The sequence below is a fragment of the Hippoglossus stenolepis genome, chromosome 1 (genome assembly GCF_022539355.2).
Source record: "Hippoglossus stenolepis isolate QCI-W04-F060 chromosome 1, HSTE1.2, whole genome shotgun sequence".
Classification (NCBI taxonomy): domain Eukaryota; kingdom Metazoa; phylum Chordata; class Actinopteri; order Pleuronectiformes; family Pleuronectidae; genus Hippoglossus; species Hippoglossus stenolepis.
In genome coordinates this window covers 24,008,398-24,021,937 of record NC_061483.1, presented here as the reverse complement: position 1 = coordinate 24,021,937, position 13,540 = coordinate 24,008,398, and the positions used below count along the sequence as shown (strand labels likewise).

Genomic DNA, 13,540 nt, shown 5'->3' with positions numbered 1-13,540 from the left:
GTGGGTGTGGGTGGGTGTGTGGGTTCTTGTTTTGTTACCTCTTTAGAATCTTCTCCAGCATAAACAGTGATGCTGTCAGGGCCAGTAGACCTCATGGGGACCAAAGCCTGGTCCTTATGAAGCAAAACATGCTGATGTCCTACTTAAGGTTAGAAGTGAGATGTGAATTGTGGTTATGTTGAGGTCAGGGCCTAGGCATGAATTAGTCTTGGTTAGGGATAAGGTTTTGGTTAGGCTGTCTACAATGAATGGAAATCAATGCTAGTATAGTAAGGCTTCCTGAGCAGTGTGTGTACGTGTGTGTGTCATCAAACTTACTGACAACATGATCAAATAGCTTTTCAGAAAATGAGCATCAACTTTATGAAAGGGTTTAGTAAGAAAAGATGCTTGAAGCTAATGTCCTAAAGCCTGGTTCCTCTGGTCAAGCTGACCTTTACCCACATCACCTTTAACCCTGGCTCTGTGCAGCATGAGCTGAGAAATGTGGTTCTTTCTTTTCTTTAACGGAGTTCACCCTTTTTTTTTTTTTGTCCAAACGTATTGAATGCCAACACAAAGACGGCCATAAAAAGCACAGTGATTTGCTTCCTAACTAGCCCTGCCTATTTTCTCTGTGTGAAAGGGCTGCGAAATTGGGCGTAGGTTTGGTGAAGATCTGACTAGATCTTTGGATAAGATTGGTTTATTACCAGTGAGGTGATTACTGAGCATAAAGGAAAGGGACAGATGATTCCCAGGCAGCATTCAGACGGAGTAAATCACAGTCGCAAATGAGGACCTTTCCATGCTCATGTGAAATTACAATCTCCTGCTCTTCAATGAGACGTAGAATGGAGAAAAACTCCAATCGTGTCATGACAAATAGCCACCTTTCAAGCTGACAGTCAGAAACTTCTTTCAAATCTAATGTGCTAAAGTACAGAGTAGGAGCAATATGGGGGACATATGTAGCTGCATTATACCTCCCTTAAAGGTTTCCTGTTAGGCACCTGCCATAGTCTGGTGCTTTAGGCTGCCCAGCAGACACGTACGCCCGCTTTGTTTCCTGTGAGGCTGAAAATATCATTCTGCAGTTAAACACGCTCTTTGCTTGTGAACACATGAGGGTTACCACAGATAAGCGTAGCAGAACTCTCAATCAAAACTTCCCATATGGGTTAAATTCTTGATACAGTTAAAGCAGATTCAACTGGTGGATTCACTGAGCATATTTTTTACTTTTTCTCTGTCTAAAGGTGATTTTATTTGTATTAGTGTTGTATTTCTACTTTGATTCATTTACAGCATGACATGTGTCATATTATTATGTCTTTGTCGTATCACTTTGATAAATAGAAAGAGTCAATAGAAAGAGTGTACATAAAACATAGCCTTCGGCCTTGTTTGCTCCTAATAATTAGGGCATTTGTGTGTGTTTAAACAAATTGGTGACTCAGACTGGCTTATGATGGCTAAAATATTAAATAGAGATAGTCACTGTTTAATGACTCATCTACATTGAACAATACTGAGAAAAATAGCATTACTGAAATGTATCATTTTCCCCCTGTGATTTAATGAAAATCCATCCAGCATGGTTTCAACGCGCAGCCACATTGCTGTTGTCCTGAAGCTTTCTACAAAACACACACTTAAAGAGGGAGCAGTCTCTCTTTCAATTCACCTCCTCTCTGACAAGAGGGCCGTTACGTTCCTGCGTCCCAGCAGCAGGCGCCCAGTGACGTTAGTTGGTTTTTGTATGGCTGTCGTTCCAAGATTCAGTGACGCCAGTTTACAAGGCTGCTATGTGATTCCCTCAATTGCCAAGCTTCCATAGTGAAAGACCTGGCAGCCAACGCAGCACAGTTTCAGCTATTCATCCCCGCTCGCTGAGAGTCTCGGCTCTATTGAAGCGTACATCCCTGACCCTGTCTGTTCTCCTGGCTCAGCGCTGCAGTGAAAACCACAGGTCTGATGCTGCTACATTCTCCCCATGGCAACTTCAGAGTTGAACCATGAAAAGCGTCATTAGGGGCATGGAGTTTTGACATGAGGTAAATGTGAGGTCTTGTACTGTAGGTTAAAAACAGCAGTTAAATGGCTAAAAGTGTGATTTCGATCATCGATTTAAGGACAGTAGCTTGGATTGGCTTCCCTGTCGATATATACATATTGATTTTATGTAAAATATAAACATAAAGTCAAATTTTTTCTTGTTTTTAATTTTTTAAAAAATTTAATTAACATTAGTGCATATCAGCAAACAAACGGTTTCCCTTATCTTTATATCAACCAATTTTATTGACCATCCATTATATAATTGCTTTTGAGAGGGAACGTAGATTAATTTATAGAAGGGAGAAACACCATGCGGTGGTCCATTGATAACTAGTTCCCTTGAGATCTGCTGTTGGTATGATAACAGCTCCCCTATTGTCTTCTTTCAGACAGACACTGTTTGTGTAATGGTGCCTAAGCAAGCTGTTTTGCATTTGTCATATGTTGACACTTCTTTTTAATACCCTGGACTATCAAATAAGTGCTTTTACCTTGACTTAACATCCCTGTGCTTTTGAGCTTAAAAAATATGCGTGAATGTGAAATATTCATCCTGGCCTCGTCTGCCATTCATGATGGCATTTATGGTGAAGTGTTTAAGAATGAACATCAGTGCTGTGTATGCTCGTTCCCAGGTTTTAGATGTACACATGGTATATAGTAGGTATGTGGAGTAAATTATTCCCCCCAGTGTAAACAGCCAGTAAACATCAGGAGCCTCCTCTCTCAGACCAGCTGGTTCTCATTGAAGCAAGAGGAGGACACAATCCCCCCCCCCCAACCACAATGTGCTTTGTTTTACCTCCCTGCTCTTCCTTGAGCTTTTACTGCCCTCAAACCTCAGGCGGTGTGTTATCTGAGGCAGGGGAGAGCCGGCTGGATGCTGCTCTGTCCAGCGGCAGCAGCAGTGAAAGGGAAAGTTAAAAATGGTTGTAAATGACCATCAGGCCAGTCATTACACTGCTTGCTGTGGAAGTGCATTTTATCACTACAAGATTGAACCCTTACGGCATACTCTTCACTTGCACACAATGCAACAGGTGTGTGTGTGTGTGTGTGTGCTTTTTTATGGCAAATAGCATCTGTCGCAGTTGCTATGTGAGGCACAAACATGGAGCAGTGTCTTACACTCAGTGCACACTGGGACAGATATATTATCAACTGGAGGAAATTAGGTTTCTATTGACAGTGGTGCAAAGTTCACATTGTTTCTATCGAGCTTCAAGCCAGCGTCTCCTCTTCTTTCCTAAATGCAAAAAGACAACTCTCATTAGTTATTACACACAGATTCCTGTTTCTCTGGTTTTTAAACAGTTTAATTTTCAATCTGGGCATTTCTAGAAGAATTTCTAGAATGCATCCATTACCTCAGCTCCTTTGTATCTGCCTTTTGCTGGTTAAAGGTCTCTAATTGTTTGAAGAGATAGGCCCAATGTATGCAATGTTATGTTAATGGCTAGAATAACTTCACAAACTTAATCTTTGGTTTGGGTGTTTTTCATCTGTTCCTTTCTGTAACTGCAGCTTTGGATCTGTCGTCAGTGTTAATTCAGCTTTTTGGGGAGTGTAGAAGTTGTTTGTGTTGTTCGTCGCTGTACAGGAGTTCATTCCACAACATTGCATTTTGCTCAGTAAATGGCACCAAAACAGCTGCTCTCAGTAGCAGTGCAACCCGTCATTATGGCTGCTGCTCTCTGTGAAAGTTGTGACCAAAATAAGCCAGGACCCTGAGGTAAACAGACACAGGGTTTTCTGGACTGTGGAAATCACAGAGTTCAAGTGAAGGGATTCAGAAATTCACATGTCTCCTTTTTAAAATCAGTTAAGTCATAAATCTTCCATATATATAACACACACCTATGGGAAATATGACTATTAATTTCAATTTCTTAGCTTGAGCAGTGATATCTTTGGTCTTGTGTGTGTGTGTGTGTTCCATGAAAACCATGATCAATTATTTGTCTTGTCTCCCTCTTTCCTTACCCTCATAGGTGCCTCCTGTGGAGTGGAGCTTCTGACCTCACCAGTCTGTCATATCCTGAACCGTGGTGGGATCACTGATGATCTCTGTTGCTGCCCTCACCAACTCCCATTTTCCTCCTGCTCTTCCTCCGTATCCCTCTCCTCCCCTTTCTTAAACTCCCCTCCCCTCCTATTCTGTGTCTCCCGGCCACAGGCTTATTACTCAAACCCACTGAAGGGAGCAACACAGTAGCTGGCAAGGGATGAAGCGGGTCTGCCTGCCAACACCAGACAGAGGATAGAAGACACAAAAGGACCAGCGAAGGGGAAAGAGACAGAGAGGACGACTAGCGGAGAGAGAGCTACAATAAAGCTGTGAGAAGCAACAACAGCGTTCAAGATGCCTCACCGAAGAAAAAACACAAGTTTCACTTGAGCGTCATGAGCTAGCAAGGCGGCCCCAACAGATAAAGAACTGTGGACTTTTCTTTTTGCTCCCACACTCAAGAAAAGTTGTGGAGACACACACTCCTGCTCTCTGGGGATCCTTGTTAACACCTGCTATGCCTCCTCTGTAAGAAGTGATAGCCATGCCAGCCAAGGGGAAGTACCTGCTAAATGACCAGGAGCTGAAAAATGAGGCACTGTACCGCAAGTTCTCCTGCATCAGCCAGTATCAGCCGCTGGTGCTCCTGTTGGGCCTCTCCATGCTCTCCTGTGGAATCCTCCTCATCCTCTTCTTTGCTCTTCGACTGGTGAGTCTTCACATCCACATGTTTGTCAGTCATTTTTCACCATATATAGTCAGTAAATTTGATAACTTCTTCGGAAAATCTGAGAATATCTTGTTACTTTTTTGGTGTGTTTTGTCTCCCTCCCTGTCGTTCCCGACCTCTTTAACATAATATCACATTTTATCACACGTCATCCTGATATGGAGTCCAAACTGTTAACAGTGTTACTGTCGATTGAAATCGCCATGAGGAGTTTTGCTGTTTTCATGGCAGAAATGACACATACAATGTGTCATTTCATAGCGGAAATGACACTTACAATGTGATGATTTTGGGCCCTTGTGGTCTCCATGGTGCAGGGGTTGGAGGATTAGCTCTACCAAAAGTCAAAGTGTTTACATTTCATGCAAACAGAGTTTGGGATTGTTTTCAGCACATGGTCTCTGAAATGTAAAATATATGTGTAGTAATTACAGAAAAATGGTGGAAACTATAAACATACATGTTTCCCAACTAGTCAGAGTTGTCAGGTTACTGTAAATTCAAGTCTCAGGTAACTTCACTGGCGTGCTTCCATCTTGGAACAAGATGTGAATGCTGGTTATTGTGGAGTTGAATACAGGTCGACTCTATTGTACACTGTACAATAGCTTGTTATCTGTAAATGGCTTCAGACTATGCTGTTGGACTTAATACCAGAAATCTTTGCAGTAACTCTGTAAAGTGCTGTGCACCAAATGATTTATGTGTAATCATACTCGGCTAGATCTATGTCTCCTGAAGCGCATAGTAATGACAGTCTGTATGTTACGCATCCACACCTGCCCTGATAATAGTAACCAAGATCAGAGTTACATTAGGCGGTTATAATCGGTTTTCTTCTCTCACACTCAAAGATAATTGATTTCTTTTGCGGCTAATTGATAGAATTATGTTAGATAAGCAAATTTAAGACCATTATGTTCAGATTAAATATAATTACCAATGGAGATGGTCCAGATTATTAAAACTCCATTTTCAGCAGCAGGCGCTTCTTCTGCAGTTACAGGCTCGTCTTTTATAGACCTACTGATACTTGATTTTTGAGATAATAGTATTATTGGGAGTAAATACATCTGATATTGTATATTTTCACAAGCACATAGCATTAACAATCTTGATATTGATTCCTTAGATTTTTGTTTGTTTTGTTCATGGCCGAGATACACACCAAAAGGGACATTTCAAAAAAATTAAATAATTGCCAGTGTTCTCTGGTGGACAAACCGTACAATGGAGGTATCTAAAATACCTCAAACCTGTTCTGGCATATTGTCATGCTAACAAGACTTGTAAAACTTCAGATGTCGGCTAAGGTCTATCTTTTGTCACAGCAGGCATTTTGACTTGACATAGCAGGGAAAGAAATACAGGTTTAATAAGATGACTTTAATGATGACTTACTTTTATGATGTGGGCCAGTGAGCCAGTATGTATGACTTCAGGACCCTGTAACTGCATACATTTAAATCCCAGTCATTATGCTAGGAACATATTGAAAAGTATTTATGATGTATGGTTATAGTTTACACTCGGCAGCTTTTGTTAGGTACACATGTACAGTCTAATATAAATACAACTGCTTTCCGTTAAAGTCCACTTTTATGATGTCTATAATGTACCTTTATGTACGTAGATGGGAAGGACAAAAAACTGGACGCTATGGGCTTCATAGACTTGATGTTATGGCTGTTGCACTGTATTAAATTAGGACGTACAGGTTCAGTATGTTCAGTGAAATAGGATGATCAGTTTGATTCCCTGTGTCGTCTTTGAAAATGTGAAAAATGAAAAACTCTGTCCTCCTCTCTCAGGAGAACTATTTAAATAAAACACTTAACTCCCCTTCACTCAGTAGCTGCTGAGAAGCATGAATGTACGAGTGTTTGTGTAACTGTTTGAATGTGAAGAAGGACACGAAGTACGTGAGGCTTAAATAGACATGAAAGTGCGTATTTCAGCTGCTTCCCCTGGTTTAGATAAAGAGGTGGGTGAAGAACACCTCCGTTAAACAACATCAGGTACATGGTTAACTAATGCTTATGATGCTTCTCTACCAGGAAATTGATTTCCCTTTCTTGGCAGAGGGGTCAGAGGTCATGGTCAGCTATAGAACTGTACCCCTGGATCTGGGTGTCCTGACTTGTGGGTTTAAGTGTATTCACTGAGGCACATCCTCCTGCTCTGCTGCACTTGACACTGAAATCATATATATTGGCTTTGTCTGAAACCTAAACTGTAGAAAATGAATCCAGAGAGAACTAAAGCATGAAATGGTGGTCAAAGCAATGTAGTAGTGAAAGTGCAGCGAGTGAAACCATGGTTCGGACAGTGAGGGGGCAAAGCATGTGTTCACTGTCCTTTGCTGATCAGTGGCATGCTGTTGATTTTGGCATGAACCCGGGTAGTGGACCAGTCAGTCACCCCAACTATTCATATGTTGAACCGACCGATTCTGTCACCAGAGATTATATTACTTTCCCTCTGTTGGAAAAACCATTGCAACTTTCCTTCCATTGTGTTGCTGCTGACTCTGTGACACTTGTTTTTTATCAATAAGATTGATATTGTGTCACTCACTGTCCTCCGTCATGAACTGGACATGCTCACATGTTGATTTAGTCTCTTGCTCACACACAAATGAACAAATACATTCACATTTATGTCGTGTTAATTTCCCATTAAAAAGCTATTACCAGTCACTTCTACTCTCTGTTTCACTCATACACACAGTTGCCGGGGGTACAGAGGAGTGAAGAGGGAAATGTTGGGATGGAGCTTGTAAAATGCTGCTGTTAAATGCAAAGGAGGGTCAGGGTGTCTGTTAAGAGGGGGCTACCGGTGTCAGAAAGTCACTGTCAACTTATATAACTCCTCTAGAGTTGTGCACACAGTGAATCAAGTGAAACTCCTACCGCCGGTCTCAGGCCCTGATGGGATGGAGAGATGGTGTGTGGGGTTCTATAGGTTTTATCTGAATGCAATGGGTCTACATTTTTCTAAAAGCTGTAGAGGATGGTTGTGAAGGAAGTATTATCTATAACAGAACAGTAAAGGTATCTGGAATCAAACCTTCAGTGTAAAGGAACTATAGATATACAGTGCAGCACACTATAACAACACTTTGAATAAATATAGCTTTCTATCAGTAAGAACCTACATTCCAATACAACACATGTGAGATTTTTAATTATTTAGGTACCATACGTTGGACATTATAGCCTCATCTGGTCACGTGGTTTTAGCTCCTGTTCATATGGAGTAGTTGTTCTCTTTCCGCCTACAAAAAGGATTTGTCAAGACCCGGAGCTACACAGGGAGTAGAAAGTGCTTTAGTTGAGATCTGGCCTTTTCCGATGCTGCCATGGTAACCAGAAAGCTCAACATACAATGCAGAAATGGCCTTCTCTGAGGAGAGATCTATTAACGCTGACTTTGTGTGTGTCTGTCTCTCTCCTGAGCACTCATTTAACCCCTTGTTTCCTCTCGTGCTGGTCCCTCTGACACCCACTCTCTCTCCCACTTTACACCAAGACTGTCACACACAAGAGCACAGAAAAGCAGTTGTTGCTTTCATGCATGCATTTACATACAAAACACAGATATTCCCACATACAAGGACTCCGAAGCGTGTTTCCTCTCACTCACGTGCAAACAGCTTCACAGTATTCTTCCCTCTTGCTTTCTTCTCAATGTAAATAACTCAATCATGAAGACGAAGGCCTGGAGCAAATGGGACATGACGCAGAGACAGATGTGAAGAAAGACACTCAGTAATCTTACATGAGCCTCAATGCTCAGACTGAATATCAATGGCTCTCGGGAGCATCTTTTACAGACTGTGACCCTACAAACTACAAACTCACAAGTCAGACACACAAACTACTGATTCAAGAGCGGACAGGAATTCGTGGCTTATAGTGTTGTAAAGCAAATATTCTGTAAACTTCTTCAGATAGTGCCTTTGTCCCTTTGTCCTTCCACAAGCTGCCTCGTGCTGCCTATGCACTAGTAATTGTAATTTGATATGACCTATGTATATAAAGACCATTTTACGAGTTGCATACACTGAAAATGGATGTAAACCCCCCCCACTACACTCAGAATAAACAAGTTTGTATCAATTCAATACTCACTGTATTACAATGTAAAATCTGTGTGTTCATTTTTCTCTCAGAGTGCAAAGGAACACTGTGCCTTTGTGAGCGTGGTCAGCGGCAGCCTGTGTGTGTTCCTGGCCGTGTTTGTGCTGGTGTGTACAGAGATACTCTCACAGCGATGGAGACGTGTATTGGGTCTGATTGTCTGGGCCACACACCTCACCATGGGCTACACATTCATCTTCCGCAGCCCCATCGTCCTGCCTTGGGACCAGGTAACCTGCTCTTGTTATTATATGATCCTTTTGCACAGACTTTCAGGTCTACAAAATAGGAATATTAGGATCACAGATGTTTCTGATTTTAGAGAACTATAAAGGAGTGGTTGTTAAAATAAACTTTTATTAATATCGTACACCTCTAGTTATGCCAAGAGTTTGACCACACTTTTCAGAGAACAGATTATTTAAAATAAGTGAATGAAAGCTGCATTCAGTATAATTTAAGTATGCCCTGACACACAAATGACTTCTTGAAATAACAAAACCTTTATATTTCCAGGTGCCTTTTTTCCTCTTTATCATCATCACCGTGTACACCATGCTGCCAGTCCAGTTGTGGTACGCTGTGGTGCTGAGCGTCATCTCCTCCCTGTCCCACATCATAGCCCTCACAGTGCGCCTCACCATTTACAGCAACGGGCCCACTCCTTACCTTGCCACCCAGGTGAAATCATTGGATTTAATCTCATGTTGTTTGTATTGGAGGAGTGTGTTGAAGGCTTAAGGTCGATATATTGTAGGTTGTGTAAGGGGAATGTTATTATTGGTGTTTTGAAGCTGCAGCTTTTTGTGCCAACAAGATGAGACAATAAATCCATGAACACTGTAACTGTGGAAGATAAATAGATAAAACTCAAAAAGTGAAAGTATTAATTGATTTAATAAAGGACAAACCCATAAATCTATATGCATTGTACATATATCTGGTACTCAACGGAAATATGTAAATCCAAATCTAATCCTACTGATGGTAAAGATATACCGTAACAAAATGTTGTGGATAGCAAAATTAAAGCTATGTATGATATGTGGCCAAAGAAATATTTATTAATGAACAACATGTAGAAGTAACGCTGTTGACAATGTAAACAAGTGAACAACACTGTTTTCTGTGTCTGCTCCTGTAGCTGCTGTCCAATGCTGTGGTGTTTCTGTGTGGCGGTGTGGTGGGAGCCTTCCATAAGGTCCTGATGGAGAAAACCCTGAGGCAGACCTTCCAAGACACGCTCCGGTGCCTGAGCATGCGGATGAAGTTGGAGATAGAAAAAAGACAACAGGTTAGTGTAATGCACTGACAAGAGTAGAGTACATCCTGCCGCCAAGGCTGAAAACAGCCCCTGTAAATTCGATAAAGCTGCACCAAATTGCAAAGGCTCAGCCCTCTAAGTATGCCTGATTTTCTTCAAGATCTCTGCATTATTTCTTGAGAAATTCACAAATATTCCTGGATTCACCCCCTTTATCAAATCCGCTTTAAAAGTTCATGAGTTCTCCTTGGCCCATAACCCTTTGCCTAAAAAATGCCTTTTAGCTCATGATAGTCCACTTAGATAAGTCTGTCAGTATTTAATAATAATCACTTGTAAAATCCTGAAGAGAGTAAAATCTATTTTCTTAATTTAAATATATGATGGAAACCACCACATTATTAGGGTGAAAGGAGAAGGGTAGTGTATATTCTAAACCAGTCATAATGAGCAGTTCAATACGATTTAGCTGGTCTGTCTCTGTATTGTAGCGAGTCGTGCCGCTTCCTCATCTCATCTCCTCTACGGAGTTTACACTCACACACACATAGGCCCCGGGCTGGCCCACCCCCACTCATTCACATACTGACACATGGACAATGAAGCAGAGAGAGGAGAGGAGAGGATGTGAACGAGCTGGTATATGTCAAACAGTGGCCACAAAAAGTGTGAACACAGGGTTTCCACAACGGACCAACTGATTGATGCCAATATTGATGCCTATAATATAAATTTATCGCAATAATTTCTTTGACAAAATATCATCCAACAAAATGTGTTTTTTTGACAGAAATACAATAATATTTTTAATAATGCACCAAATGAGATATTTACTTGTTCAGTTTACAGCTTTAGTTCTTCTTTGGTGAATATCCAGTCAAAATTGGTATTGTACAATGTACAGGTATTGATTCCTGAACTGAATCTGTATTTGAACAACCCAGCCCTAGTTAAGAAATTACCAATGTACAGTATATGGGAACTGTCAACAAAAGGTATAATAGGGAGGTTTTATTGCGCTGCCAAAAGGCACAGTGACAAATGTTTGGGTGCACCTAAACGAAAAGGTTAGGCACACCGGTGCAACCAATGTAAAAAGTTTGTCTATCTTAAAGCTTTGCCTTTGGCTGGCCTCGTGTTGACTCTCCCAAGGATGTCTTCATTGCGACTAACAAATCCTTCTAAAATTAGGTTTCCCTGTGATGCCTTTTAAATTAGATGCGTCTGTGCTGACCTGCTTTGACTTCAGAGGGTGTTTTTTCTTTTTGTCATTTATTATGACTGGTGCTTAGTATGAGACATAATAAAACATGCTGTCAAGGAAGCTGCTGTGTTGCCTAGCAGGACAGAAAGGAATGATATAATCGTTAACATTTAAACCTTCAGTTGTATTTGAATTGTGCAGCCTGGTACTCAAAGTAAGCCAAAGAAAAGAAAGCATGGTGGGGGGAAGCTCCAAAACTGCCCCAAAAGGCCAACCAATGAGAAACTTGCTTTGTGCTCCCACATTTATTTCCCCCTCAACCAACATGTTTCTTGGCTGATTGGATGTCAGGGACAGCTTAAAAACTGTGTGATGTTAACTCTCCTCTTTGCAACCAACACTAATGAAATTGTCTGAAAGTGACGCCTCTTTCCTATGAATCACAGTAAATGTCTCTGTAGTGGCAACACATTTTTCCACGTTAAGTCATGTGATATAGATAAGTAATCTCATACAGAATAGATTACATTTGCAACAGCGTTATATTATGTGACTCCCTCCTATATTTGCACACCATCATCTGTACAAAGGCAACTTTATGAGAGGTGAGCATTCATGTTTCAGACTTAGTGGGAAACTAAAAGGGTCATTTGAACCTTGAAAGAGGTCATTCAGACTGAATTCAAGCAGTTCAGGTTGCAGCAGAGACACAGACAATAAGTACACAGTGCTTTAGGTGAGTAGTTAACACTCAAAGCCATCTGCATTTTGTGTTGTCACAACCTGAATCAAAAAATTATTGTGATTTTATTTACATACTCTGACTTTCATGTTTATTTTTTAGGTTTTTTTTAATAAATCAGAAGTGAAAAGTTTTAATATTCAGTATCAAAACATATTCATCTCCTTGCAATAAAACTCCAAATTAAGTTATCGTGGAGAGTCCAGAAACTCGCCAGGGAAATAAACTTATGACAGCAAACTTTGCTTTTGCAAAAAGTCTCATGGGAAATTCTGACATGTCAGAGCAAAACAGGCTGTGATCTGATGAAAAGTAACCTGACCACTGTGTTGAATCAAAACTGGGCACAAGTCAGTCGCCGTACTAAACACCATACATACCATCAAGTATGGTCGTGGTATTATCGTGCCAATGGGGTCATTGTATTTTCAGCTCCACTGACTGGCAGGAGAAAATAGAAGGACCCACGAGAAGAACAAAATACAGAAGATTTATTATTTTTAGCACAAGACACATCTGAACAATGAGTGGAGTATACAGCCAAATGAACACTGGCATGGCTTCAAAACAAAAATGAATGTCCTTAAGTGGCCCAGCTGAAGCTGAAGCTCTGATCTAATCACACACTCCTCATTCCTGCCCACCTATCCTGAGCAAATGCTAAATAAAGAGTATTAAAGGAAAGATAAAATACAAACTGACTTGGTTGTTTACTTAAACATATGTTTAAACGAGAAATAAATGATTAATTTCTAACACAAAAATATTTACTTTACTTTTGTCAGAAAACTGGTGGTGAACACAGGTACCACCAGAAGCAGTTTATTTTCATAAATCAACAAGTGCTACTTTATTCATACTCGTAAAAACAAACACACACACACACACACACACACACACACACACACACACACACACACACACACACACACACACACACACACACACACACATTGGTGCACAAACTTAACTCAGGGTTCATATCTTAAAATATATCATATATTTGTTCTCTCATGTAATCGCCTCTGTTCACATCCACTTGTGCTCAGCAAAGCACTTTGTGGTGACTGAATTATGTAAAAAGCATTTTGTAGATACATTTAACAAGGCCTGACTCAGCCAGTGAAGTCTGATGATCCAACCCCTGGTGGTTTGAAGAGGGATTAATCATTTCATGAGCAGATTCCTGTCTTATTAAATCTATTGAACTTTGAAATTCTCCGGTTTCTGGCTATTGCGCCAGATTGACTTTAACGTGTCATTTTGTAGTATGGCATTAATGTTTTCTATCATACCCATGGACTTTTTCATTATTTGCCTATGATGGCTACATTGAGATATAGTGTTAATATTACGTTATGTGGTACTGTATTTGGTTACTACAGACATGCTGGTTCCTTTATAAAACCT

General features: G+C 40.6%; 1 protein-coding gene across 4 annotated transcripts in view; it reads left to right on the top strand.

The window, feature by feature from the left end:
• The window catches only part of adcy7 (adenylate cyclase 7), a 59,966-nt gene that overhangs the window by 26,438 nt on the left and 19,988 nt on the right, over positions 1 to 13,540 (top strand). For all 4 annotated transcript variants that reach the window (XM_035155115.2, XM_035155030.2, XM_035154860.2 and 1 more), the window contains exons 2-5: positions 4,032 to 4,757; positions 8,953 to 9,150; positions 9,437 to 9,601; positions 10,065 to 10,214. In XM_035155115.2, the coding sequence (XP_035011006.1) occupies positions 4,593 to 4,757; positions 8,953 to 9,150; positions 9,437 to 9,601; positions 10,065 to 10,214 (678 nt within the window). In that variant the 5' untranslated portion in view covers positions 4,032 to 4,592. The remainder of the gene's footprint in view (positions 1 to 4,031; positions 4,758 to 8,952; positions 9,151 to 9,436; positions 9,602 to 10,064; positions 10,215 to 13,540) is intronic.